Source organism: Sus scrofa, chromosome 16 (assembly GCF_000003025.6).
Source record: "Sus scrofa isolate TJ Tabasco breed Duroc chromosome 16, Sscrofa11.1, whole genome shotgun sequence".
Lineage (NCBI taxonomy): Eukaryota > Metazoa > Chordata > Mammalia > Artiodactyla > Suidae > Sus > Sus scrofa.
In genome coordinates, this window is record NC_010458.4 from 68,368,809 (window position 1) to 68,396,000 (window position 27,192).

The following is a 27,192-nucleotide window of genomic DNA, read 5'->3' on the forward strand; positions in this document are numbered from 1 at the left end:
CTCCTCACTGCCAACCTAATCTACTAGGCCAACAGCCCAGGGCCAACAGCTGTTCAATGTTAGTGAGTGAGTGATGTCCTATGGTATTTGTCTTTCTCTTTCTGACTTACTTCACTTAGTATGAAAGTCTCTAGTTCCAACCATATTACTGCAAATGGCATTCTTTTGTTCTTTTTTATGGCTGAATAGTATTTATATCTGGAATCTAATATATGGCACAAATGAACCTTTCCACAGAAAAGAAAATCAAGGACCTGGAGAACAGACTTATGGTTGCCAAGGGGGAGTGGGAGGAAGTGGGATAGATAGGGAACTTGGGGTTAATAGATGTAAACTATTGCATGTGGAATGGACACGCAATGAAATCCTGCTGTATAGCTCTGGGAAATATGTCTAGTCACTTATGACGGAGCGTGATAAGGTGAGAAGAATGTATACATGTCACCATGCTGTACAGTAGAAAATTGACAGAACACTGTAAACCAGCTATAATGGAAAAAATAAAAATCATTATAAAATACATAAATAAATGCTGCTATGGAAAAGTAGGAGGTCCGATTAAATCCGTATTTTTTTTTCTCTCTCAAAAAAAAAAATGTGAGTCTCAGAACCACCTCTGAACAAGTCTGAAATGCCGTTTCTGAGGCTCCACATTAAAATTCTGATTTGGAGTGTAGCCTGGAATCTGATGTGCAGCAAACCCTGGGTGACACTGATGTAGGGCTTCCTGAGGCTCAGCTGGGCCCGTGAACCACATCCTCTGCTTCACTCACCCACTTCACAGTTACCGTGCAGTAAGCAGGTACCATGCCAAGACCCAAGGAAGGACAAGCTCTCTGTATGGCATTTATGGCATTTACCACCTCCAGGCAGGGATCCCATGAGAGGGAAACACTATTATTCACATTTTACCTCTCACGAAGCCGAGGCTCAGAGATTATTTGACCAAGGTCGCATAACTAGAAAGTGACAGATGCAATTGAGATATGACCTTGAGAACAGTGTTAGATTCCAAGCTAATTGTCCTAACGATTTCTCTATAGAAACATGCCTACTGTTTAAATCACATTGAACAGTTTACATAATGCTTCAGTTTCAGTCAGCATTCCAAATCCAGCCCATGTGTGTGATAACCTGACTTCATGGCAGTTAAAGAAGTTTTTGAGTTTCTGTTGTGGCTCAGAGGTAACAAACCCGACTAGTATCCATGAGGATGCGGGTTCAATCCTTGGCCTCACTCAGCCAAGGATGGGTTAGGGATCCGGTGTTACTGTAAGTGAGCCGTGGTGTAGGTCGCAGATGCGGCTCGGATCTGACGTTGCTGTGGCTGTGGTGTAGGCGGGCAGCTGTACCTCTGGTTCGACCCCTAGCCTGGGAACTTCCGTATGCCGCAGTTGTGGACCTAAAAAGCAAAAAGCAAAAAAGAGGTCAACCGAGCAGGTCAAGGAAGAGTCTAGGGTCCTGAGAGCCATAGGCCATTGGCAGTTAGGGTACAGTGGGGGTGCAGAGGACAGAGATTCCTTCTGAATGACATGGGGTCACACTGAGTAAAGCCATTTGTCACAGTTCGTCTCTTAGGAAGCCAATTCCAGAGGCAAAATCCTGTGGCCAACCATCCCTCATTGTATTACTGATGCCCAGATCAACTTGGCCTCTGGAGTGCTGGCCCAGAGAGAGATTGGTGGGGTTTTTTGCTTTCGGGGGGGGGGGGAGGAATTTTGTTTTTTTGTTTTTGTTTTTTTAACTCCCAGGTGATTTTAATGAGTAACCAGTGTTAAAAATCACTGCTAGTCATTCACCTTGACTTTCTCCATCCCCTACTTCCTTGGTTGTATGTGAAAATGACATCCAGACTCAGCTGCGCTTTCTTATTCCAGATGAAGGGAGAAGCTGGAAGGCCACTACACAATGAGAAGCCAAAGCAGGTAAATGCCAGCACCCCACCCGCCAAACTAGAGACAATGCAGCCGGCAGGGTGGGGGAGCCCCTTCCACATCTGCACTGTCAGCATCCCAGACCCCTCCCACAAGATCTGGGGTAGCTTCACTAACGTTAGTGAAGTGCTCACTTCAGTAGCTGAGCAGAATCACTCCAAGCTGCTCTATTATAACTGAAGCCCCTTTGCCTGCCTGAAGGTAGCTGAATAGCCCAAAGCTGTCCCACACCAAGGTCTCTTGGCCCTTGGAATGCCCCATACCTCAGGCCTGCAGAATTACCCCCTTTCCACTGCTGCTCTAGGGACAGGAGGGCCCCCTGGAGGCCAGACTGGGGCGGGGAACCAGCTGTTGACCGCAGATAACTTCCCTGCGCATGTCCTGCACTTCACAGAGATCTTTGTCCTGCCTGTGCTCCCTGCACCAAGCCTGCTGGAGAGAGAAAACACCACAATCCCTAAAAAGATATCTAACCCTACACATGAAATTGAGGTTTTAAATTGGACTAAGTTTGATTTGATTAAACTTTAATGAAAGAATCCTAGTGAGCCTGGAAAAGCTCATGAAAACAGTCCTTTGAATCTCAAAACAGGAATCATCTCAAGTCCATGTGTTTTGCAAGCTTCGGGGTGACCTATGAATGGCCTATGTAAAAGAAGAAGTTCCTGTGGTCCTGGAGATCCAGCCCTTGAGGGAGTAGAGAGAGGGAGAGATATTGAGAGAGAGAGGTCATTTTCAGAACTCAGAACGCTGATAATTCAAAAACCTTTCCCTGGCCATGAAAGCTACTCACTGACTTCCTTTTGGTCTTTTGATCAAAAGTGGGACAGGGTAATGTAAGAAGGAGAGTCAGTACAGATTCAGGTTGCTCAGAATAGGTCCAATCAAAACGGTCTGCTCTGTCAGATCTCCAGTCTGGGTTGAACATAGTGTCCTATTAGATCAGCTTCCCCTAAACACTGTGTGGCCCAGCTCACTAGGTAGAGAGGAGCCCCAGGCACACAGCTCTGGGGACCCCTCCACTCCAGGCCTCTCCCAAGAAAAAATATGAGCACAGTCCATCTGGGCTTAGAAACATAGGCTGTAATGGCTGCTTGTCATTCCTGTCCATGGAACTATGGGAACTGGTGACACACCTGACAGCCAGGGACTTCCTCCAGGTCTGGAGTCTTCTGGCTGACCGTCCAGCTTGCAATGACTGCTGTTTCAGGTGACACAGAAGGACCTTCCCACGGGAGTTCCCGTCATGGCGCAGTGGTTAACGAATCCGACTAGGAACCATGAGGTTGCGGGTTCGGTCCCTGCCCTTGCTCAGTGGGTTAACGATCCGGCGTTGCCGTGAGCTGTGGTGTAGGTTGCAGACACGGCTCGGATCCCGAGTTGCTGTGGCTCTGGCGTAGGCCGGTGGCTACAGCTCCGATTTGACCCCTAGCCTGGGAACCTCCATATGCCGTGAGAGCGGCCCAAGAAATAGCAACAACAACAACAAAAGACAAAAAAAAAAAAAAAGAGACACACACAACAACAACAACAACAACAACAACAAAAAAAAAAAAAGGACCTTCCCGGGATTGCCAGAGGGCTGTTCTTTGCCCCAAGACCTGCTCAGCGTCATGTTCAGCTGGCAGCCCAAGCTAATCTACCTGCAAGGCAGAGGAATTACTACAAGTCAGAACATGTGTTTATTCACACTCCTCTTCAAGGGCAAAAGGGTGATGGGGACGGGAAGATAGGCCTGGCCCTTGAACACACTGAAGTCCCTGTGTTTTTATCAAGGATTCTGCAGGTCCTCCTGTGATGACTGTCCCAGCCTTGCCTGCCCATTGGAATTAGCCAGGGAGCTTTAAAAATCAGGGAGGCCCAGGCCCCACCCAGAGACTCTTATGTAATTGGGCTGGGGAGGAGCCTGGACACAGATTTTTAAAAAGCTCGTAGGTGATTCCAATGTGTAGAATATTGGCATCTCTGTTCAACAAGACGACGGGTAATGATATCACATCTCTGGGAAGTCTCACCTGTCCTCTGGGTGATAAGACTGCCTGCTAATTACTCAAGGTCAGGTTTGCTCTCTTCCCTCCCCCACCCTCCAGCTCTAACTTTCATACACACCCCCCGCACAATGCCTGAGAGCTCTTGATAAGGAAGAGCCTCCCATGCAAGCCAGGACCAGGTCAGCAGAAGTTCCTGCTGGCGTGACTGGGATCCTAAAGATTCCAACTCACTGCTGGGCCTTGGCAGTGAGTTGGGTGGGAAGGCAGGAGGCTTGCTGGGGCTGACGCTGGCTTGTTCTCTCTAGGAAGGACACGTCTGGGGCTCCATGAGGAGGACGGCCTTCATCCTGGGCTCTGGCCTTCTCTTGCTGGTGGCCTTCTGGAACTCAGTCACATGGTGAGCTCTAATTCAGAACCTGGGGGCCGCCCGGAGGAGTCAGGGGGCAGAGCATGGATTTAGGGATCTGTGTGCCCACCAGTCTTCATCCAGAAACATGAGTGAATTTTTTTTTAAGGCATCTTCAGAGATTCTGGGGAGCTTCTGGCTACTTTTGGCAAGCCCAGTGGGAGAGGCTGCTGTCTACATTTGAAGGGAAGGAGTGGACCCTCTTCATTCTAGGTAAGAGTCCCAGACCGCTAGTGCTTAGGGTTGAGTACATGGTTATTGCTTACTTCTCCTTCTTTTATTCTGTCCTTTACTTTGGTACTTCACAATTTATTATTGCAAGGAATGAGGATTTAAAATTTATGTCAGTGATAATCCCAAAGATTGCTAAACTTTTAAGTTTAAACAGGTCCCATTTGTTTATTTTCGTTTTTATTGTTATTACTCTAGGAGGTGGAGCTGAGAAGATATTTCTGTGGTTATGTCAGAGTGTTCAGCCTATGTTGTCCTCTAAGAGTTTTACAGTATCCAGTTTTATATTTAGGTCTTTAATCCATTTTGAATTTATTTTTGCGTATGGTATTAGGCAGTGTTCTGATTTCATTCTTTTACATGTAGCTGTCCATTCTTCCCAGCACCACTTATTGAAAGGACTATCTTTTCTTCATTGTGTATTCTCGCCTCCTTTGTCATAGACTATTTGACTCTAGGTGTGTGGGTTTAATTCTGGGCTTTCGATCTTGTTGCACTGATCTATATTTCTGTCTTTGGGCCAATACCATACTGTTTTGAGGACTATAGCTTTGTTGTATAGTCTGAAGTCAGGGAGCCTGATTCCTCCAGATCCATTTTTCTTTTCTTTTTCTTTTTGTCTTTCTGTCTTTTTAGGGTTGCACCTGTGGCATTTGGAGGTTCCCAGGCCAGGGGTCCAATCAGAGCTGTAGTCTCTGGCCTACACCACAGCCACAGCAATACTGGATTGAAGCTGCATCTGCGACCTACACCACAGCTCACAGCAACACCACAGATCCATTTTTCTTTCTCAGGATGGCTTTCACTATTCTGGGTCTTTTGTGCTTCCAAACAAACTTTTAAATGTTTTGTTCTAGTCATGTAAAAAATTTTCTTGGTAATTGCATTGAATGTATAGATTGCCTTGAGTAGTATAGTCATTTTGACAATACTGATTCTTCCAGTCCAAGAGTATGGCATATCTTTCCATCTGTTTGTGTCAACTTTGATTTCTTTCATCAGCATGTTATAGTTTTCAAAGTAGAGATATTTTGTCTCTTTAGGTGGGTTTATTCCTAGGCATTTTATTCTTTTTCTTTTTCCTTTTTTTTTTTTTTTTTTGGCTTTTTGTCTTTTTAGGGCCACACCCATGGCACATGGAGGTTCCCAGGCTAGGGGTCAAATTGGAGCTACAGCTCCTGGCCTATGCCAGAGCCACAGCAACGCAGATCCAAGCCACATCTATGACCTACACCACAGCTCATGGCACCACTGGATCCTTAACCCACTGAGTGAGGCCAGGGATTGAACCCACAACCTCATGGTTCCTAGTTGGATTCATTTCCACTGTGCCAAGATAGGAACTCCTCTTTTTCTTTCTTTTCTTTTCTTTTTTTGGTCTTTTTGTCTTTTAGGGCTGCACCTGTGGCATATGGAGGTTTCCAGGCTAGGGGTCAAATTGGAACTGTAGCCACCAGCCTACGCAAGAGCCACAGCAACTTGGAAACCGAGCTGTGTCCTCATGGATGCTAGTTGGATTCACTAACCACTGAGCCACAATGGGAACTCCAGTATTTTATTCTTTTTGATGCAACGGTAAATGGGCTTATTTCCCTAATTTCTCTTTCTGAACTTTCACTGTTAGTGTATAGAAATGCAGTCGATTTCTTTTTTTTCGTTTCCACTGCACCATGATGGGAACTCCGAAATGCAGTCAATTTCTGTGTATTAATTTTGAATCCTGCAACTTTACCAAATTCATTGACGAGCTCTGTTTTCTGGTAGCATCTCTAGGATTTTCTAGGTATAGCATCATGTCATCTGCAAATAGTGATAGTTTTACTTCTTCCTTCCTTTCCAATTTGGATTCCTTTTATTTTTTTTTTTTTTCTTCTCTGATTGCCGTGGCTAGGACTTCCAAAACTACATTGAATAGTAGAGGCAAGAGTGGACATCCTTGTCTTGTCCCTGATCATAGTGGGAATTCTTTCAGCTTTTCACCATTGGGAATGATGTTAGCTGTGGGTTGTCATATATGGGCTTTATGTCATATATGTTGAGGTAGGTTCCCTCTATGCCCACTTTCTGGAGGGCTTTTTAATCACAAATAGGTGCTGGATTTTGTTAAAAGCTTTTTCTGCATCTATTGAGAGGATATGGTTTTCATTCTTCAGTTTGTCATTGCAGTGTATCACACTGATTGATTTGTGGATGTTGAAAAAACTCTTGCATCCGTGGGATAAATCCCACTTGATCATGGTGTACAATCCCTTCAATGTATTTTTGGATTCAGTTTGCTAGTATTTTGTTGAGGATTTTTGCATCTATGTTCATCAGTGATAGTGGCCTGTAATTTTCTTTTTTTGTGGTATCTTTGTCTGGTTTTGCTATCAGGGTGGTGGCAGCCTCATAGAATGAGTTTGGGAGTGTTCCTTTGAAATTTTTTGGAATAGCTTCAGGATAGGTGTTAGCTCTTCTCTAAATGTTTGATAGAATTTGCCTGATGCCATCTGGTCCTGGACTTTTGTTTGTTGGAATTTTTTAAATTTGTTTTTATTTGTATTTATTTTTTGTCTTTTTAGGGCTGCACTCATAGCATATGGAAGTTCCTAGTCTAGGGGTCAAATTGGAACTGTAGTCGCTGGCTTACGCCACAGCTGCAGCAACTTGGGATCTGAGCCACATCTGCAACCTACACCACAGCTAATGGCAATGCTGGATCCTTAATCCACTGAGCAAGGCCAGGGACTGAATCTTCATCTTCATGACTACTAGATGGGGTCATCAACTGCTGAGCCCTGAAGGGAATTCCACAAGTTTTTAAATTACAGTTTTCAATTTCAGTACTTGTGGTTGGTCCATTCATGTTTTCTATTTCATCTTGGTTTAGTCTTGGAAGATTGTATTTTTCTAAGAATTGGTCCCTTTCTGCTAGGTTGTCCATTTTATTGGCATGTAGTTGCATGTAGTAGTCTCTTATGATCCTTTGTATTTCTGTGATGTCTGTTTTAACTTTTCCTTTTTCATTTCTAACATTATTGATTTGAGTCCTCTCTTTTTTTCTGGATGAGTCTATCAACTTTGTTGATCTTTTCAAAGAACCAGCTTTTAGTTTCATTCATCTTGTCTATGGTTTTCTTCATTTCTATTTCATTTATTTCTGCTCTGATCTTTATGATTTCTTTCCTTCTGCTAACTTTGGGTTTTGTCTGTCTTTCTCTAGTTGCTTTAGGTATAAAGTTAGGTTGTTTACTTGAGCTTTTTCTTGTTTCCTGAGGTAGGCTTGGATTGCTATAAAATTCCCTCTTAGAACTGCTTTTGCTGCCTCCCATAGGTTTTGGATTGTTGTGTCTTTGTTGTCATTTGCTTCTAGGTATTTTTTAATTTCCTCTGATTTCTCTAGTGATCCACTGGTCGTTTAGGAGCATGTTGTTTAGTCTCTACGTGTTTGTGTTTTTTGCAGTTTTTTCCCTTGTTGTTGATTTCCAGTTATATAGCATTGTGGTCAGAAAAGATGCTCGATAAGATCTCAGTTTTCTTAAAGTTACTGAGACTTGCTTTGTGGCCCAGAATGTGATCTATCCTAGAGAATGTTCTGTGTGCACTTGAGAAGAATGTGCATTCTGCTGCTTTTGGATAGAATGTTCTGTAAATATCTATTAAGTCCATCATTTAAGGCCTTTGTTTCCTCATTGATTTTCTGTCTGGATGACCTGTCCATTGCTGTAAATGGGGTGTTAAAGTCCCCCACTGTTATTGTGTTATTGCCAATTTCTCCTTTTAAGGTTGTTAGCAGCTACCTTATATATTGAGGTGATCCTATGTTGGGGGCCTATGTATTTACAATTGTTATATCTTCTTCTTGGATTGATCCTTTGATCATTATGTAATTTCCTTCTTTGTCTCTTATAATATTCTTTAAGGTTTTGTTTGTTTGTTTGTTTGTTTTGTCTTTTTAGGGCCACACCTGTGGCATATGGAGGTTCCCAGGCTAGAGGTCCAATTGGAGCTACAGCTGCTGGCCTATGCCACAGCCACAACAACGCCAGATCCAAGCTGTGTCTGCAACCTACACCACAGCTCATGGCAATGCTGGTTCCTTAACCCACTGAGTGAGGCCAGGGATCAAACCCACAACCTCATGGTTCCTAGTCAGATACATTTCTGCTGCACCATGACAGGAACTCCTTTAAGGTCTATTTTGTCTGATAGGAGTATTGCCACTCCAGCTTTCTTTTGATTCTTGTTTGCATGGAATATTTTCTTCCATCCTCTTTCAATTTGTATGTGCCCCTAGAAGTGAAGTGGGTCTCTTGAAGACTGCATATACATGGGTCTTATTTTTGTATGCATTCAGCCAGTCTAGGTCTTTCGGTTGGGGGATTTAGTCCATTTACATTTAAGGTAATTATTGATATGTAAATCCAAGCCACGTCTGCGACCTACACCACAGTCACTGCAGTACCAGATCCTTAACCCACTGAGTGAGGCCAGGTATAGAATCATAGAATATATGTATGATTGTTTTAAGTTGTTGGTCTCTTAATGCAAGTGCATCTTCAGTGTCCTGCATTTGTACCCTCTTCTTTTCATGATTTCTGGGTTTTGTAGCATATTTGTGTGTGGATGATTTCCTATCTTTAATGTATGTACGCCTTTACTGGTGAGCCTTGTTATTTTTGGGGTTTTTTTTTGTCTTTTTAGGGCCTCACCTGTGGCATATGGAGCTTCCCAGGCTAGGGGTTGAATAGGAACTGTAGCCTCCCGCCTACACCAGAGCCACAGCAATGCCAGATCCAAGCCGTGTCTGCAACCTACACCACATCTCACAGCAATGCTGGATCCTAAACCCACCGAGTGAGGCCAGGGATGGAACCCACAACCTCATGGTTCCTAGTCAGATTCGTTAACTACTGAGCCACAATGAGAACTCTGATTTGTAGTATTTTTGTTTCTAGTTGTGGCCTTTTCTTTTACATCTAGAGAAAAGTTCCTTTAGTATTTGATGTAAAAGCTGGTTTAGTGGTGCTGAATTCTCTTAACTTTTGTTTATAAAGCTTTTGATTTCTCCTTCAAATCTGAACAAGAGCCTTGCTGAGTAGAGTAATCTTGGTTGGAGGTTTTTCCTTTCATCATTTTAAGTATATCATGCCACTCCCTTTTGGCCTGCAGAGTTTCTGCTCAAAAATCTACTAATAACCTTACTGGGGTTCCCTTGTATGTTATTTGCTTCTTTTCCCTGTTTTCAGTATTTTCCTTTGTCTTTAATTTTGGTCAGTTTGATTAATATGTGTCTTGGAGTGTTCTTCCTTGAGTTTATTTTATATGTTACTCATTGTGCTTCCTGGACTTGAGTGAGTGGGTCCTTTCCTATGTTAGGGAAGTTTTTAGCTATTATCTCTTCAAATATTTTCTTTGACCCTTTCTCTCTTCTCCTTCTGGCACCCCTATAATATGGATGTTTGTGTATTTAATGTTGTTCCAGAGTTCTCTTAGACTGTCTTCATTCTTTTCAATCTTTTTTCTCTTTTCTGTTCCATGTCAGTGATTTCCACTAGTCTGTCCACCTTGCTTATTTGTTCTTCTGCCTCCTGTATTCTGCTGTTGGTTGCTTCTAGTGAATGTATTTCAGTTATTTTATTTTGCATCTCTGCTTGCTTAGTCCTTAAATCTATTTCTTTGCTCAATGTTTCTTGTAATTTATCAGTCTTTGCCTCCAGTTTATTTCCAAGATCTTGAATCATCTTTACTATCATCAGTCTAAAGTCTTTCATGGAAGTTGGTAATCTCCAGTCACTCCCTGTTTTTCCAGGAGATCCTCCAAGAACTAAAGTCAGGTCTGACCCAGATTCCTTTGGAGTGTCTGCTTTGCCTTGAGATCCAGTGCACATGAAAGCCTGTGTACACCTTTCAAGAATGGATTCTCCCTTTCCCCCAGTCCCATGGAGCACCTATGCACAAGCCACACTGGCCCTCAATGCCAAATGCTCCATGGGCTCCTACCCCCCATGCTAGGTCCCCAGGCATGGGAAACTACGCTAGGGCTCAGAACTCTCACTCTTGTCGGTGAGCCTCTGCATGGTAACTCTCACTCTTGTCGGTGAGCCTCTGCATGGAACGAACGTCCCTGGAATCACTGCCAGTAGGGAGGGACAAAGTACTTATTTGTTCACAGTGAGAGGTCAGAGATACTTGGGATGTGACATTACGGAAAAGTGGGACGTGAGCAAAGGTCGTATCTGAATTTGAAGTGTTGATCAGCATTACCTAAAATACCCTGCAGAGCACTGGTGCTGTGAGGCTAATGGATGGTATGGCCATATGATCTGTCATCCAAATGCGACATTTGTGAGAGGCAAGGAGGGGTTATTAATAATGAGGCTGGAATGCCGGATGTAAGTTGAAACCATCCTGGGCAAACAGGGATGCAAGGCCAACCTATTATGAGATATTCTGAGAAAACAGAGTTCTAGGTAAAGGAAACATGGGAAAAGTTGAGTTCAACAAAGTCCAAGAGGAATTCTCAGAGCTGTTACCACACTGGCCTGGACCTTGACTCTCCAAGAGGGCAGGCTCTGAAGATGGTTCCATTGGAAGCCCCTAAGAGACGGGTTTTCCTCTTTGACAGAAGCTAACTGGACGCCTGAAGTCCCTTTGTTCATGTCATGTCCACGGGGATTAGGGGCCTGAGTGCCTGTTGTCAGCCACGCGCCCTACCACACCAAGCTCTTCTTTGGCTTTTCCTGCCCTCGGCAATTCTTAAAGGGCTCGTGGGCACAGACTCGCAAATGTCAACTGAAATTCATTTATATCTAGACTACATCACACATCTTAGCATCATTTTGTATCGTATAGTCTCTATCCACTTAGGTTGTGATCCCCATTTCATAACTAAGAGGAGAAATAGAGACTGCCCTTAAGCGACCTGTCCCAGCTCCCACAGCTAGTCTGTCACCCCAAGACTAAAGTCAGGCCTGTTGTCCCCAAGCACCAAGACCTCCCTGGCAAGGGTCTGTCTAAATGCAGCCTCGGTCACTACCTCGGGAAACAGGTAGGCTTCCAATTCCTGAGGTTGCCCTGACATTTTCCTTCTGCTTCCAAAACTTAGGTGCCACCCAGGTACCTGTTTTTTTCTTCTGGAGCTTTAGTGGACTTCTGCTGGTGGTTGACACAACTGGAAAGCCTAACTTCATCTCCCGCTACCGAATTCAGGTCGGCAAGAATGACCCTGTAAGTGTTGCTGCAGCTTCTCCTGGTCAAAGCACAGAAAATAAGGGCTAAAGCCACACTCTCAAAATGCTCCCGGCTGGCCTAGAAGAGACCATGGCTATTGAGAGCCACATCCCCCTCTTTGGCAGTTAGAGAGAGGACATAATATGGTCCAAATCTCAGAGCCCATCAGTCAAGGTCAATGTCTGGTCTTCTGACTCCCAGACCTCACTCTCTACGTGCCTGGGATGGTCCAGGGCACTGTGCTCACCATTTTAGGAACAGAAATGATTGTCTCAGTGTGGCTGGCACAGTGCATCCCAGAGATGTCAGGCAGTTCCCCGCTCATCTACAGGAGCAGGGACAGCAAAGCCTAGAAGCTGAAACCATGGATAGCAGTTGCTGAAACAATGGATTAAGCCCTTTAAAATATCAATTCTGAATGTGGGGGTGGTGGTTATTTTTTAATCAGGTCTTCCTTCCCAAATTTTTTTTCTTTTTTTTTTGTCTTTTGTGCTTTTTTAAGGCCGCACCTGCAGCACATGGAGGTTCCCAGACCAGGGGTCTAATCAGAGCTGTAGCTGCCGGCCTACGCCAGAGCCACAGCAATGCCAGATCTGAGCCACGTCTGCCACCTACACCACAGCTCACGGCAACGCCGGATCCTTAACCCACTGAGCGAGGCCAGGGATCAAACCCGAGACCTCGTGGTTCCTAGTTGTATTAGTTTCCGCTGTGCCACGACAGTAACTCCCCAAATTTTCAGTACAACCAACAGTACACAGTTCATCCATGGCAAACAAGGCCTAGGCCCTGCTGATCAGGAACTCCTGGCCCAGGAGGACAAAAAGGCCAAGCACACGTGTCTGAATTACACACGCCTGGGAAGTAAGCCCTAGTGCCCACTGCCTCCCTCAGCCCACCTGCCAACTTGGTGCTCCAGTAACCTGTAGAAAACTTTTCTTACACAACAAGGAAGAAGTTTTCTTAAAGCCAGACTTCTCTCTTCAGCTCTGCCCAAATCACAGGCTGGCTTTTTCCCCAGACAAGACAATCATCTTTTATTTTTTTGTCTTTTTAGGGCCGCACTGGAGGCATATGGAGGCTCCCAGGCTAGGGGTCTAATCGGAGCTGTAGCTGCCAGCCTATGCTAGAGCTAAAGCAATGCCAGATCCGAGCCACGTCTGTGACCTACACCATAGCTCATGGCAACGCCGGATCCTAAGCCCACTGAGCGAGGCCAAGGATCGAACCCACAGCCTCATGTTTCCTAGTTGTGTTAGTTTCCGCTGCGCCACAAAGGGAACTCCCCAGATTTTCAGTACAACCAACAGTGCACAGTTCATCCATGGCAAAAAGGCCCAGGCCTTACTGATCAGGAACTCCTGGCCCAGAAGGACAGGAAGGCCAAGGGCACATGTCTGAATCACACACGTCTGGGAAGTAAGCCCCAGTGCCCAGTGCTCCCTCAGCCCACTTGCCAACTTGGTGCTCCAGTAACCCCTAGAAAACTTCTCCTACACAACAAAGAAGAAGTTGTTTCTTAAAGCCAGACTTCTCTCCTCAGCTCCACCCAAACCACAGGCTGGCTTTTTTTCCCAGACAAGACAATCATCTTTTAATGATCTGCCAGGTACCTGGGTGAATCACCTTGGCTCTTAGGGAGTTCTGTAGCCTGCACTCTGAAAAGCCAAGTGGCTGAGAAGTAGTGCCCTTGACCCAGGCTTTCAGAACCATCCCTTCCTGAACTAGAGCTTCTGGAAGGAGTTCCCTTCACTTGAGGCAGGACTGCCAAGCCAGGGGCTTCCCCTGGGTTGAGCCTGGCAGGCAGGAACCGGAGCCAAAGGGTTGAAGCCAGTGCTGTGCCCTTGAGAACATCTCACGTGTCAGAAGCCTCCTTATCAGGCATCACTGACTAAATGCATGTCTTCAAGTACTTTAATAATCTTCATTATCCAGAAGAGAAAATGGAGGCTTTGAGATGTGACATTGGTTATAACCATAATTCACCCTAAGGCTGTGTGGTCCAGGGCTTGTGCTCTGAACTGCTAGGCCACATCAGCTCTCAAGCAAACTTCACAGTCTACAGTGAATTCCCACTCAGGGAAGTCTCACAGCATTTTGCACAGGCTGACATTCAGAACGGTTCAGTGATGAGGTCAAGGTCACACTGTTCCTAGGAAAGAAAGCGAGGGCTCCTACACTGTGTGTCCCCTCAGGTGGCCACACACGTGAGAAGGCCAGAAGCTGTTTAGTCTTTGGCCCATTCCAGAAAGGCCTGACCCCTGACCTAAGACATTAGGAGCAGGTCCTCAACTGGGACCTGAACACTATGACATTCATAAGATACTCTCGCAAGCCCTGCTTACTTTCCCACTCTCCTGGAAAGAGAGCTGGTTCACACCTTCTCCCTCCACAAGTCCCAACACCTCCCACCTTCACTTCACCTCCTCCCAGAGGATGGCCTTGCCTCCTACGTCACTAAGAAAATTGAAGCAGGCAGAAGAGAGTTCCCTCAGCCGCCTACCAGCTCAACCTGCAGGCAGCACCTGCCCAGACATGCTCACTACCCACCTGGTACTACAGGTGGCCATCCCCTCCCTGTCCCATGAGGGCCTGGTCCTCCACTAACTCTGCACTACACCCATCACCCCCTCTTTACTCCAGGAAATTGCTCCAGCATCTCTTCGTTCTCTTTCCTTTATTCTTTTCTTTTCCTCTTCTGGATTATACCTCTCTGTCTTATTACAAACAGCCTATAATTTTTCCTAGCTTCAAACCAAACCAAACCAAACCAAAACTCTTAGCTTCCTCTCCCACACTCACTACCACACATATTCTTGTTCCTCTTTGCAGTAAAGCTCTTTGAAAGAGTTGTCGATACAGTTTCCAATTTCTCTCTTTTTCCCAGCATTTAGTAATTACGAAAAACTATAAACACGTATACAGAAGTTAAAAAATGAGTACACTTATCACTCATTTACACACCACCTAGATCTGCCAAGTTCAAATATTTTACAATATTTGCTTTCTTTCTTTTTCTTTCTTTCTTTTCTTTTCTCTCTTTTTTCTCCTTTTTGTCCCCTTGCCAGGGCCGCATCCATAGCACATGGAGGCTCCCAGGCCAGGGGTCCAATCGGAGCTGTAGCCGCTGGCCTACACCACAGCATAGCAACTCGGGATCCGAGCCGTGTCTGCAACCTACACCACAGCTCATGGCAACGCTGGATCCTTAACCCAGTGAGCAAGGCCAGGGATCAAACCTGCAACCTCATGGTTCCTAGTCAGATTCGTTAACCACTGTGCCATGACAGGAACTCCTGCTTTCTTTATATATAAAAATGTAACTATGCATCTAGAATTTTTGGCCTAATAATTTGAAACTAAGTTCAGACATCATAAATCTCCAAACCCTTCAGCCTGCATCTCCCAAAACAATCACAAAGCCATCCTTTCACCTTCTGTATAAACCTCCTCCCATCAGGCCTTTACCTCCTCTGTTCCACCAAAATTGTCCTGAGCAAGGTCACCAGTGTTCGTGTCAAAGGCGTGACTCATTAGACCTACTGGGGCGTTTTCACAGCTGCTCACTCCCATCCTGGTTGTAGCTTCTTACACTGGCTCCCAAGGCTACGTTCCTTCTTTCCACCTCACTGATCACCCTTTCAGAGTCTCCTTTCTGGTTCTTCCTCAACCTAATCTCCCAACCTCTTAACGCTGATGCCCAGGACTCAGCCTCAGTCCTCTTCTCCATCCTCATCTCCTCAGTGGCATGACTTTAAACACCACCTCAATGCCTACAGCTCACAGATAGCTATCTCTAGGGCAGAGCTCTCTGCTGGATTCCAGGCTCAACTATCCAGTGGCCTCTCTGAAATCTCTGCCTGGATTCTAATCCCACGTCCCAAAGAGAAAGTCTGATCTCTCACTCCTCAAAGCCTTTGGTACCCACGGCCTCCCCAGTTGGAGCTGGGGAGCCTCTCAGACCAGAAGCTTTGCAGTCACCCTTGACTACCCTATCCCTCATGCTCCACATCCAATCTACCTGAAACACTATTGGCTCAATTTCCATAATGGATCCAGAGTCCACCCTGTCTCATCACCACCTCCACAGCTACCTCCCCGTTCTGGGCCATCATCCTCTCCTCTGTATATCTTTGCAATTCTAACTGGTCTGTTTCTATTCTTGGTTCCCTACTATCTGTTCTCGACATGGCAGCAGAGCAGCCCTGTAAGATCTTGTCCCTTCTCTGCTCACAACCTTGGGATGATGATCCCCATTTTTCTTGGAGTAAAAGACACGGTCCTCAAAGGGGCCTGTGCGTCCCTAGATGCACTGGCTCCTCCTCCCCGCCTCATACCTCACTCCTCTCCAGCCAAGGATGCCAGAAGTGTACCTGTCTTAGAGCTTTTCCGCCAGCCCTCCCCTTGCCTGAAAACTCTTCCCCCAGGTATCAGCTTCCTTCACCACCCTCACCTCTTTGTTCAGAACTCATCATCTCAATAAAGCTGCCCAAGGCCGCTCTATTTAAAATGAGAAGAGTAGAAACTCAATGAGAGAAGCAATCCTTGGTTTGTTCCTTGCTTCCATCCCAGCCCAGAGAACACTGCCTGTAACAGTGAGGGGACGCAATAAAAATCAGCTGAATGAAAAAAAATGAATAACCATATATGACACCTTCCTCTTGGTCCAGTTTCCCGGAAGAGGTGGATGGCATCCTTTACAGATGCTCTCAAACCAGGCTGGTCAGACCTTGGCTTCACCCAGTAGATGGAATTCAAGGTCTAGAGAGTGAATTCTGCTTCGGAGGAAGAGGCAGGCCTGAAGTCTTAGGACCACTCTGCACACAGCCTCACCTTGGGGTAGAAACCCCCCAGCCTGTGGACATTTCTCAGGAAGAAATACCCCTGGCCCACCCGCAGCCAGCGGCCTGTGGCCTTGGGCTATTTCCAGAAACTCCAGTGCTTTGACAAATGGAAGGGTCGGGGATTTACTGACACCTGTGGGAATGCTGGCTGTGGTACTGAGACTTGCTGGGGTTGGAGCATGCGGTCCACCTGTCCACTATGACCTGGAGAGGAGGTCTAGACAGGTTCCCATCCTGACAACTCCACCGTGAAACCCAGGAAGAATCAGCCACAGCAAGTTGTTCAGGAGGCCAGGTAGCAGCTCCCCGGCTCACAAACCGTCTCCATTCTGGGCCTCGACCAGTGAGGCTGGACCATGTGAGGAGGCAGATGACCTTCAACTCTGCATGTGATCAAGGCTCTCTGGATGAGGGGCTAACGGCTGAAGGACTCAGGCCAGGAGCCTTCTCCAGGCACCCTGGAGGCTCCCCAAGGTGCCTGCCAGGAGTACATGGAGTTGGGCAGGAGCAGAGAACGGGGGAGGACAGTGGTGGAAGTTGCAGAAGCAGGAAGAAGGCAAGTTCAGGCAGAGACTAAGGCTGGGGGAGGGGAGTTTCCCAAGGCAGGGCGTTAGCAGATGGTTCCACCCTGGGCTGCCAGTTACAGCCAGACATCACTCCTAGCATCTACTCCTGAGGGAGGCCTCCCCTGAGCAGGTCACACAGGAGCCTGGTTCCTAGAAGAGGAACTCCTACTTCTTATACTCTTGTCTGCCTCTGTCCTTCCTTCCTCTCTCCGGCAGGTGGACCCCGTGAAGCTACGCAAGGCTATCCAAACGGTTCTCTTCAACCAGTTTGTCATCTCCTTGCCCTTACTGGTCTTCCTCTATCCCATCCTCAAGTTGTGGGGAGACCCCTGCCGCCAAGAGCTCCCCACCTTCCACTGGTTCCTCCTGGAGCTGGCCATCTTCACGCTGATTGAGGAAGTCCTGTTCTACTACTCACACCGGTGAGTGAGGGGCTGCCTGCGCCCAGCCAGCTCCACACTCTTCCTGCCTCACTCATCCCCGGAACATACCCCTGGCCCCAAAGCTTCCCGGGAACTAGTTAACAGGGAGACAACCATTGGTTCCACAGCTGACACCTTCAGAAGACTGAGGAGTGTCCAGAAGCTCCATTCGTGTGTGTGCCAGGGCAGTGTCCCGTTGAATCCATTCCCTTCTTCAATCTTCTGCCCATCATCCCTGTTTTACAGTTGATGCACCTGAGGTAGAGAGGTAATGTCACCACCCCCTAATTATGCACCAAGAGCACTCAAAGGCAGGTGTGTCTGAGCATCAGTCCGGTGTGCTATCAACTTTCCTCCATGGATGTACAACCCCTAGTTCCTACAAATTTGGATTTTCATGGTCTGATGGGGGAGGGAGAGAGGGAGTTGACAGATAATTATTAACTGTTAACTATCTTCCCAGGCTCCTTCACCATCCAACACTCTACAAGAAAATCCACAAGAAACACCACGAGTGGACAGCTCCTATTGGAGTGATCTCTTTATATGCCCACCCTGTTGAGCACGTGGTGAGTAGAACTCTGCTCCCCACAGAGGAAAGGGCAGAGGGCCCCTTCTCTAAGCTAAGGTCTCCTGCACAGAATTAGACTACACTAATAGTCTAATTCTTTCTTCTGCCCTTTCAATAGCTACCATTTATTGTTGGCCGCCAGGCTACTCTATATGCCCAACCTAAGTTATCTCATTTAGTCATCTCCCAAACCTTCTAAAGCCTCACTTTGCTAATGAAGAAATTCAGGTGCAAATAATTAATAACTTGTAATGTTTCAAAGCTGAAGGACTCCAGCAAATCAATGTCCAGAAGCTCATTCATCTTCTCCAGATCTAAGTCAAGGATGTCTTCCTGGAACCACCTTGGAGTGATGGGAACACACAGCTGGGTCCCCTCCATCCCCTTCAAACAGCCCTCTCCTTGCAGGCCTCCAACATGCTGCCGGCGATGGTGGGTCCAATCATAATGGGTTCCCACTTGTCCTCCATCACCGTGTGGTTTTCATTGGCCTTCATCATCACCATCATCTCCCACTGTGGCTACCACCTACCCTTCCTGCCTTCACCTGAATTCCATGACTACCACCATCTCAAGTAAAGCACCCCCTCCCCCGTTCTGGTCCCTGGGCAACAACCTCCACCTTTACTCCCGGAGTGCCTGCTAGCAGACACCGCTATCTCAGTGAAAATGTGAGCCTAGTGTAGGGAGAAGTGCCCCAAATGAGGAACACACTGACCCCCCAGGACCCAGGTCACCTTGCCCCCTTCCTTCTTCCTGACACTAGATCTTCCTGCGGCTGGGAGTTTTTAACCCGAATTAGGGCCTGGGCCCTTTGGGCATTGTCAGAAAATGCACGTAGGCACTGAATACCTGCATCCGATTCCAGCCGAGTGCACAGTCTCTGAAAGGCTGCAGGCTGTGGGCTAGGAACCTCCGGCACCACAATCACCTGAGGTGCTTTTCTCAACTGCAGGCTGTTGGGTTACACTCCAAGTACAATGAATTGCATGAAGCATCTGGGGAACCAGGGCCTGGAAGCTCTATTCTAAGTGTTCCCGGGGATTCTGATAGGGGTGGTCCCAGAACCTACCTGAGTCAGTTGGGTCTGCCACAGGTCTGACTTGTATGTGTGAAATCACAGAGAGCTTTTCGGGGAAGAACGTAGATTTTCAGTCTGGAGTGGCTCCAAGAGTGCATTCACACCCGCAGGTTACTCTGAGGCAGGTGGTCAGCAAGGTGGGAATGGGGAAGGGGCAGCGGCTGAGTGCTCAGAACGCAGGCCAGACCACACAGGTGAAAAGGACATCGGCACCCTCCTCTCTGCTCCAGGTTCAACCAGTGCTACGGGGTGCTGGGGGTGCTGGACCACCTCCATGGGACCGACACCGTGTTCAAGCAGACCAAGGCCTACGAGAGACACACGATCCTGCTGGGCTTCACCCCGCTCTCTGAGAGCATCCCCGACCCCCCAAAGAAGATGGAGTAAGAGATGGCCCGAGGGCTGCCCTGGCCGGCCCCTCAGCAGAGAACTGCCAGGTGGCCTGAGGCCTCTGGGTTGCTCTTCGGCCCACACTCTAACAAGGACACCAAGAGGGCAGGCGAAGGACACCTTCCTGGAAAGCAGGGCCAAGGATGGGGCCAGGACACTAACTGCCTGCCACCCTCCAAGGGGTCCAGGGAGGGGTCAGTTTAAGAGGAAAACTTGTAGCTCTGGGAATGGAGGCCAGTCAGAGGGAAGAAGCCAGGCATCTGAGAGATCCCAGATGACTCCCTGTGGCCTTGGGAAGACACAGGGAATGACAAAGGTGGCAGGAGGCTGTGGCTGATGCCAGGGTTGGGGAACCAGAAGACACTGCTTTGCCCCCTCCTCCCCCCCGAGTCCCAAACAACTCTCTCATACTCTACTCAGGCCAGGGCCAGGACACACTGGCAGTGGTTCTGGGGTCAAGTCCCCTCTGCCCCCGAGTAGACACACAGGTAATGTGATCAAGCCCCCATTGTAAATGGAAGCCACCCCCAGGAGTTCCTCCTGGGATCCACGCTGAGGTACCAAAGAGGTACAGACAAGCCTGGTACCTTCAGCCACACACGGAAACCAAAGGCCCAACCCTGTGGCCCTGCTTCTAGGGGCCCTTCCATGCATGGAGGGAAAAGTCTGAATTGCTGACTTGTGGGAACACCCAACTGAGGCCCGTCCCTCAGCAGCCTCTGTGAAGCAGGACCAAAGGGCCTAGAACCCTCTTCCTCCAGTGAGAGGGCAAGAAACATGGCTAAACAAAGGGCGAGTCGTCACTTTCCCCTCAACGATGGACCGGTTGTTAAGCACCACTGATTCAGGACGATTTGGGCAGTGACCCTTTTTATACACAGCAAAACCGCAGATCTGCCCAGGTGGAAGCAGTGCCCACAGTGGGGCTCCCAAGAACAAATGAACTTTAAAGACCACTATGATCAGTTCTAACTCTGATATATTCCTGAACTCTCAGTTCTGCTCTGCCCAGAAAAGCACCCACTGTAATTTTATAAAGGACTTGCAACATTTGACAGGGCCAGATCTCCAGGCAGAACTATCCAAATAACCTCTTCCTAGCAGTCCTGGTGCCCGGAGGACCCGCCCAGTTGGCCAGCCGGGTGTGCACCAGGAGGCGCCCTCCTCCCTGGGATAGCTCACCTTTAGCTGGTGCAGCTCCTGCTGCCTCGGTGCTCTAAGTGCTCACAGCTGCTGGCCTGACCCACAACCCGATGCTACAAACAGCTGGAAAATGGCTCACCATCGGTGAACTCGGCAACGTGAAGAGTGAGGAGAAAGTGGGAGAAGGGATGTGTTTCTCCCTGTGAGGACTTTGCATCTGGGGTACTGTCTGGGCGCAGAGGGATGAGGGGCTGGGTCTGAAATTGGGTACCAGAGAGACTCAAGCAAAGGCCGAGGTCTCAACATTCCCAGCAGAACATGCAAAGGTGAGAGAAGGCAGGGAAATAAACTGGTGTCCTTCAAACTGCAGTAGACACTTGTGGTTTTCTCTCCACTACGCGACTCACTTTGGCTCTCACGACTACATGGCGTCGGGGAGCCACAGCAGCTCAAGGAAACACTGGGTGGGTCTTTCAGGGTATTCCCAACAGGCTGAGGAGTGAGGGTGAATTAACACTCTTTCTCTTCCCGGGAGACCTGCAGAAGCCCCGCTCACCACCTCCTAGACTCTCCTTTGGTCCTTCAGGCCGTTGGTGGCAGTAAGGTTCCCACCTACTCGGCACACACTGGAATCGTCTAGAAAACCATCTCTGACAGGATGCTGAAGTGCCCGGCCTGGGAAACACACAGCTGTGAGGGAATGAGTAGAAAACACATTTATACCTTTGTAATCACACACCATGGCCAGACTGGCACTCTGAATGTCACCAGTGCTGCTGCCTGGCCTTGTGGGTCATGGAGAAGCCAACAGGGGCCCAGGGGCCAGTCATGGTTGGGGGACTTTATGGTTCCTTCCTTCCCTGGTGTCAATCCTCAGGGCTCCAGGCAAAGACCTGGACCCCAAAAGTCCAGAGGGTTTGTCACTCACTCCTTTACACCCCACAGGGACGTCGGCTCTATCTTCCTGGTGGTTTCTCCACACAAGGCCGGGCCACGGCCAGTGCTTGAAACCCTGAAATTCTGGCTGCTGGACCGATGTCTGGTCTGTAGCACTGGCTGTAGCCCCCGCATCTCTTGAGACATGAGGCAACATGAATTCAAGGCTGGCAAAGGCTCTTGAGAGCTGGAAGCTCGAGAGGCTGAGCTGCACAAGGAATCCTTGCCTTGGTGACTCCCCACCGGCCACTGGCAGAGCCCCTCCAGGTTTCACGTGCACATCCAGACTGCAGGTCCCTCACACCCACAGCTGTGGCCCACATGGGAGACCAGCCAGTCTTTTGCCTTTTCAAGTTTTTATTTTTATACATTTTTTTTGTATTAAAAAGAAAAGCATAATTACCACAAATTACAAAGGACTAAAGCAGGACTAGAATAATGAATGAATCACTTCAGCCTGGAAAGCAGATACTCTCAATAATATTAATGTTATAATACAAGCTCATTCAAGTATTTTACATTGTTTTTGTCCTTTTAAATGGGATATCCTAGCACGGTAAAGATAATGGACTATGAGCATAAGTGGAACCTTCTCCGCAAAGCCAGATGACAAGCTTTCCTCTCCAGTCAGAAATGGGCTGTGCATCCTCATCTTCTCTGCCTCTGCTGTCGACACGGCTCAAGGAGAGAGTGGGGCTGGGGCAAACCCAGGGACCCCTCCACACAGGAGCTACTCCGGGGTCCCACTTGGGAGGGCACCAGATGATCCAGACCACTCTACCCAGGCTGTCAACCAGCCCCCAACACCCGCCCCCACCAGCTAGCTGTTTCCTCCTTGCCCCTCCTCCCCACTGCCAGGACTTTTTGAGCAGCTTTCTTTTGTTAAATCAGTTATCAGGAAAGGGAAAACAAGAGCTACAATAAAACTAAACAAAAACTTAACTTTGACATGGGGGCTTCACACCTCGATCTGAGCCCAAGGGGGTGCAGGCTGGGGCAGCCCTTCTCTACATGGTAGTGCATTTACTCCTGGATTTAGGAGCAAGTGAGAGAAACCTGCCCCTCTGCACGGCTGAGGTGTACAGACCTTGTGATGTTTGATGCTCAAAAGTGGTGTTGGCATGGACCCATCTTGGGAGGGCACGGGATGAACAGAAGGATTTAGGCAGGCTGTTGCTTTGTTGCTCAGATCTTGGATTCCCCATGGAAGATGGTGGGTATGAAGTGGCAAGCCCTGATGGCCCTTGCTACTCCTGGCATGCTTGTCACAGATACATCGGTCCTAAATTCAAGTGTCTTCAGAAAGTGAAGATGTAAACTACTCTTCGCAACAATAACTCCTAACATGTTACAAAAGGAAAAAAAAAAAAAAAAAAAAAAAAAAAAGGAAGAAAAACACTCTCCCCTCCCCCCATCCTCAGCCTGTTTTGAGATGAAGTCCTAACCTCCCCACCCAAAGGGGCTGCCTCTTTTTGGGTGTCTGTGGGGAGGATCAGGCAGAGAATGGCAGCCCCCAGGCCTGGGAGGAAGCTCTAGCTAAGAGCCTTACCCCCACACCCCCAAGGCTTCCTTGTGCCCCCAAACCCCACAGAGGACAAACACTGAGGTTTCTGTGGTGCTGGATACAGTACAGGGCTGAGAGAGACCCAAAGGAAAAGGGTTGGAATGAAGGGAAAGAGGACGGGGTGCAACAGTCCAGTGTCTGGTACATTGTGGGGCAGGCACCAGACTGGGCAGGGAGAGGCCTTAGACCCCACTGTCAAAGCAGAGGTCACTCAACCTTGGCTTTCAAGACAACTGGCTCACAGGAACTGAGATGGGCTTTCCCATACTAACCACCGGGAGGACAGAGATGCAGGGAGGGCACCGGCCAAAGAAATGAAGTGCCCAAGATGGGGCAAGCCCTTGCCAGCCTGAGATACTGTCTCCTCCTCCCGACCTCAGGGCCCAACAGAGGAAGCAAGTGAAAAAAACGCCAAGAAATCTGAGTGCATGGCTACTGCCACCACAGGGCAAATGTGTCATCACACCCGCACCTGGCACGTGGCCCAGTCTGTGAGGGTTGGTCTTCAGTCACCCTCCCTAGCTTTGGATGCGAGGAGACTCCAGCCAATCCACTGTCAGTCACAGCCCGAGCCAAGCAATCCGTGGCTGGAGAAGAGAAGTCGGGGAGACCCCATGTCCACATACGCCGTCCTGCCAAGGGGCTTCTCCAACCGGCAGGACGCCCCCACCCTCAAAGCTTCCTCGTCTCCTTCGCAGGTGGGGTCCACAGGAGGGTGGGTGGAAATGGCTTGCGCGGGAGGGGAACACAAGATGGGCATACCCACCCGGCCCAAGGGAGAACGGCATCTTTCTCCACCTTTTATGAGACAAAGCCTCCTTGAGGTCTCACCAATCTTTCATGGCAACACTTAGAAATGTTTCCAAGCCTCAGCTGTCCAGTGTTCAGTTTTCCCCTCTGAGGTGGGGGAGACGGTCGAGCTGAGGACGAGTGTGCCCCAGATCCAGGCCAACGCTGTCCTCCAACAGTTTGAAGCAAACTTGGCCTTGGGGTTCCAAGGGTAGGATGAAGGGTGTCACAACAGGATGGGGCCTGGCGTGAGGCAACAGCAAGCAGAGCGAGGACACAACAGTGGCAGCAGTGTACAGACACAGGACGTCAGCTTCAAATGATGCAACAGCAGGGATATTTCAGGCACGGCTCTGATCTGAGCCGCTCCCAACTCTCTTGCCTACAGGCAGGAGGCACTGTACATGCAACTCAGTCCAGAGAAAGATCCTAGCCAATCCAGCCCAGGCACATCCAGAGAAGGTGGGAGCTCTTCAAGTTGACTCCACCGAGGAAAACAGGCATTTGGGTATTTCAGATTCTCACTCCACAATAAGGCAACTTTTAAAAAAATATTATTTCCAAGAACAAACCAAAAAAAAAAAAAATTAAAAAAAAAAAAATCCAAGGGTAGAGGAAAGATATTTTTTTGTGGATTAGGTGGGGGTTTTCTGATGCTTTTTTTTTTTTTTTTTTTTTTTGGTCTTTTATGGTCGATTTTATCTTTTTTTCCCCCCCCCATTTTCCCAAGGATGGAAAGGTCTGAGAAAAATAAAATAAATCATCTTTCAATAGTCTTTTCTGGTACGAGCAGCGTCCTTCTGGGCTGGGGAGTAAGGGGCACGGGGAGAGGGGAGTGGAGCGAGCCCCTCCCCTTTAGATCCTTTGGTTTCCTTCTCCCAGAGGATGGCAGAAGGGTGTGGTGGGGACGGCGGGGAGAGAACACGGTGACGGCAAGCCCCAGATGGTCAAGGGGCCGGTGCTCGTGGGGTCCAGGGACGCTGCCAGAGCCTTCCATGGGACAGTGCTGGGCAATGGGGCCCCACAGGGCCTTCTTGTGGGCTGCATAGTTGGCTTGAAGGGGAGCAGGAGGCGGCTGGAAGTGGGTTGCGGCCTACCAGCCGCGGGCAGGGCTGCAGAGTGATTTTGGTAATCCAGACGAGCTATCAATAATTTAAAACTTGATATATATATATATATATGTATATATATATAAAAAAAACTTTTCCCCCTTCCCCTCCCCCCGAAGCTAGGATGTGAAGAAGAGTCATGGAGAGAGAAGGGGGAAGGGATGTGTGGAGGCTCCTGCCCAGGGGCACCCGATAGCCCAAATGGTGTACATACTGCTACTCAGCACAAAGGCCCGTGCTAATGACCCTAGGCCTGTCCCTCCTCTGTCCCTTCTCCCGGGACTGGGGACCCCATGGACTTTCATCTACTCCCTCCACCCCTTCTCCCCCCCCAGACCCCAGAGCTAAGGGGCTTTTCACTTTCCCAAAGTCTGTGTGTCCGAGTGCTGGCTTGTCCATTTAGCATCTTCCCGGGTGGGCTGGCCGGTAGGTGGTGTGGGGGGTTGGCTGACCATGGTGGAGGGCCTGCTGGAAGACTGGGAGGGGCACCGCTTCCTGCCCTCACCGCTGCCACCTCCTGATGCCACTGGGTGTCGCTTGTGGTTGCCCTCCTCACCCATGGGGGGCTGCAACAGAGGAGGGAGTCGTAAGTGATAAGGGAGCACTATCCACATCCCCTTGCTTGCCAGAGCTGTTTAGAGACGCCCCCTATTTCCCAGCTCCCAGGGTAGATAATGAATAGGCTTCTAACTCTCAGAAGTAGTTACTAGTCTCACTGAGCACAGCTCCACACCAAGATCCAAGCTTTGTGCTGATTTCTACGTATTCACTCATGGTCACTTTGATGGACACGTGACCATCTGAATTCACAGATAAGGACAATGAAGCACAGAAAAATGATTTGTAACTGGTGAAGACTAAATCTGGACCAGGTCCATCTACCTTTGAAGTCCTGGACTTTATCTCTACAAGTTTCTGCTTCCCTTCTAAGAAGGGGTCACTGCTCAAGAAATGATAAATGGAATGTCGTTTACAATATGCTGAGACTCCGCAGTTCAGAAGGCCCAGGTGTGCCTTTATCCCCCTTGAGGCCCTAAAAAGGACACTCCTCTCCCACCTCCACCCCCTCCGGATTTGGCTTCAGCCACAGCATCTGGAAGTTCCCAGCCAGGGATGGAATCTAAGCCACAGCTGCGGTAACACCAAATCCTTAACTTGCTGGGCTAGAGTGGCAACTCCCAAAGGGTCAGACTAGGATCCAGTCTGGCCTCACGACTGCCAAAGGTCCTGTAACCCTGAGGACACTTCCCTCCCTTTCTGGCCACCAAAGCTGAGCCGTTCTTATTCTACCCTCAACAAGTCTTCCTATTACAAGGCTTCTCTACACAGGCGCTCCCCTCCAGGCCCGTACTAGAGAAGTCTTTCAGGACAGAAGTCAATAGACTCATCATCCCATCAGGCAACCTGAGCAGCACTGCCACTACTTCAATGGGTGGCCATGGGGTTCAGTTCATCCACTGCTACAGGGATGCTGACAATAAACCCTGCTTGCTTCACATTAAAAAGGTTAAATAAGGTCAAGGTAAAGGGCCTAGCACAGTGCCTGACCCATAGTAAACAATCAATACCAATTTTTAAATAACTATTATTTACTTCTATTTGCTCTTTTCGAAAAGGTTTCAAGGAACTAAGACGACTGGCATATCCTTACTACATTATAAATTCTCTAAAGGAGAAAGTCTTACTTATCTCTGGGGTCCCTGCAGCACCTACAAAGAACCAGTAGCAATAACTCTGACCCACCACTGGATGTCACTGTTGAGTCACTGCGTCAGGAAGACGTGGATGGAAGGGCAAAGAACTGAATATAATTTATAAACTTCTCCGGTTGGAACTTATCTCTCCCAGAAAGAGTAAAACATTAACACTGGGTACTCACTGTCATTAATCAGCTGTAACTAGGCACAGCAGCAAGGAGGGTTGCGTGATAAGAAGGAAGGAGCACTACGATGTTTTAGGCACATCCATCATAGGAAGGGGAGGGAGGAGCAACCACATATCCT

General features: G+C 48.2%; 2 protein-coding genes across 6 annotated transcripts in view; one reads left to right on the forward strand and one right to left on the reverse strand.

The window, feature by feature from the left end:
• FAXDC2 (fatty acid hydroxylase domain containing 2) overlaps window positions 1–21,160 on the forward strand; it is a 30,726-nt gene extending 9,566 nt beyond the window's left edge. The window contains exons 2-9 of one of the 5 annotated variants that reach the window (XM_021076709.1): window positions 1,878–1,925; window positions 4,231–4,322; window positions 4,441–4,544; window positions 11,650–11,771; window positions 17,398–17,606; window positions 18,070–18,175; window positions 18,586–18,752; window positions 19,489–21,160. In XM_021076709.1, the coding sequence (XP_020932368.1) occupies window positions 1,878–1,925; window positions 4,231–4,322; window positions 4,441–4,544; window positions 11,650–11,771; window positions 17,398–17,606; window positions 18,070–18,175; window positions 18,586–18,752; window positions 19,489–19,645 (1,005 nt within the window). In that variant the 3' untranslated portion in view covers window positions 19,646–21,160. Of the gene's footprint in view, window positions 1–1,877; window positions 1,926–3,832; window positions 3,990–4,230; window positions 4,323–4,440; window positions 4,545–11,649; window positions 11,772–17,397; window positions 17,607–18,069; window positions 18,176–18,585; window positions 18,753–19,488 lie in introns of those variants that run through there. The other 4 variants (XM_005672602.2, XM_021076710.1, XM_003134122.2 and 1 more) reach the window with 4 other exon arrangements.
• LARP1 (La ribonucleoprotein domain family member 1) overlaps window positions 22,071–27,192 on the reverse strand; it is a 60,727-nt gene continuing 55,605 nt past the window's right edge. Inside the window, exon 19 of the mRNA XM_021076708.1 lies at window positions 22,071–25,755. Within this exon, the coding sequence (XP_020932367.1) occupies window positions 25,546–25,755 (210 nt within the window). The 3' untranslated portion in view covers window positions 22,071–25,545. The remainder of the gene's footprint in view (window positions 25,756–27,192) is intronic.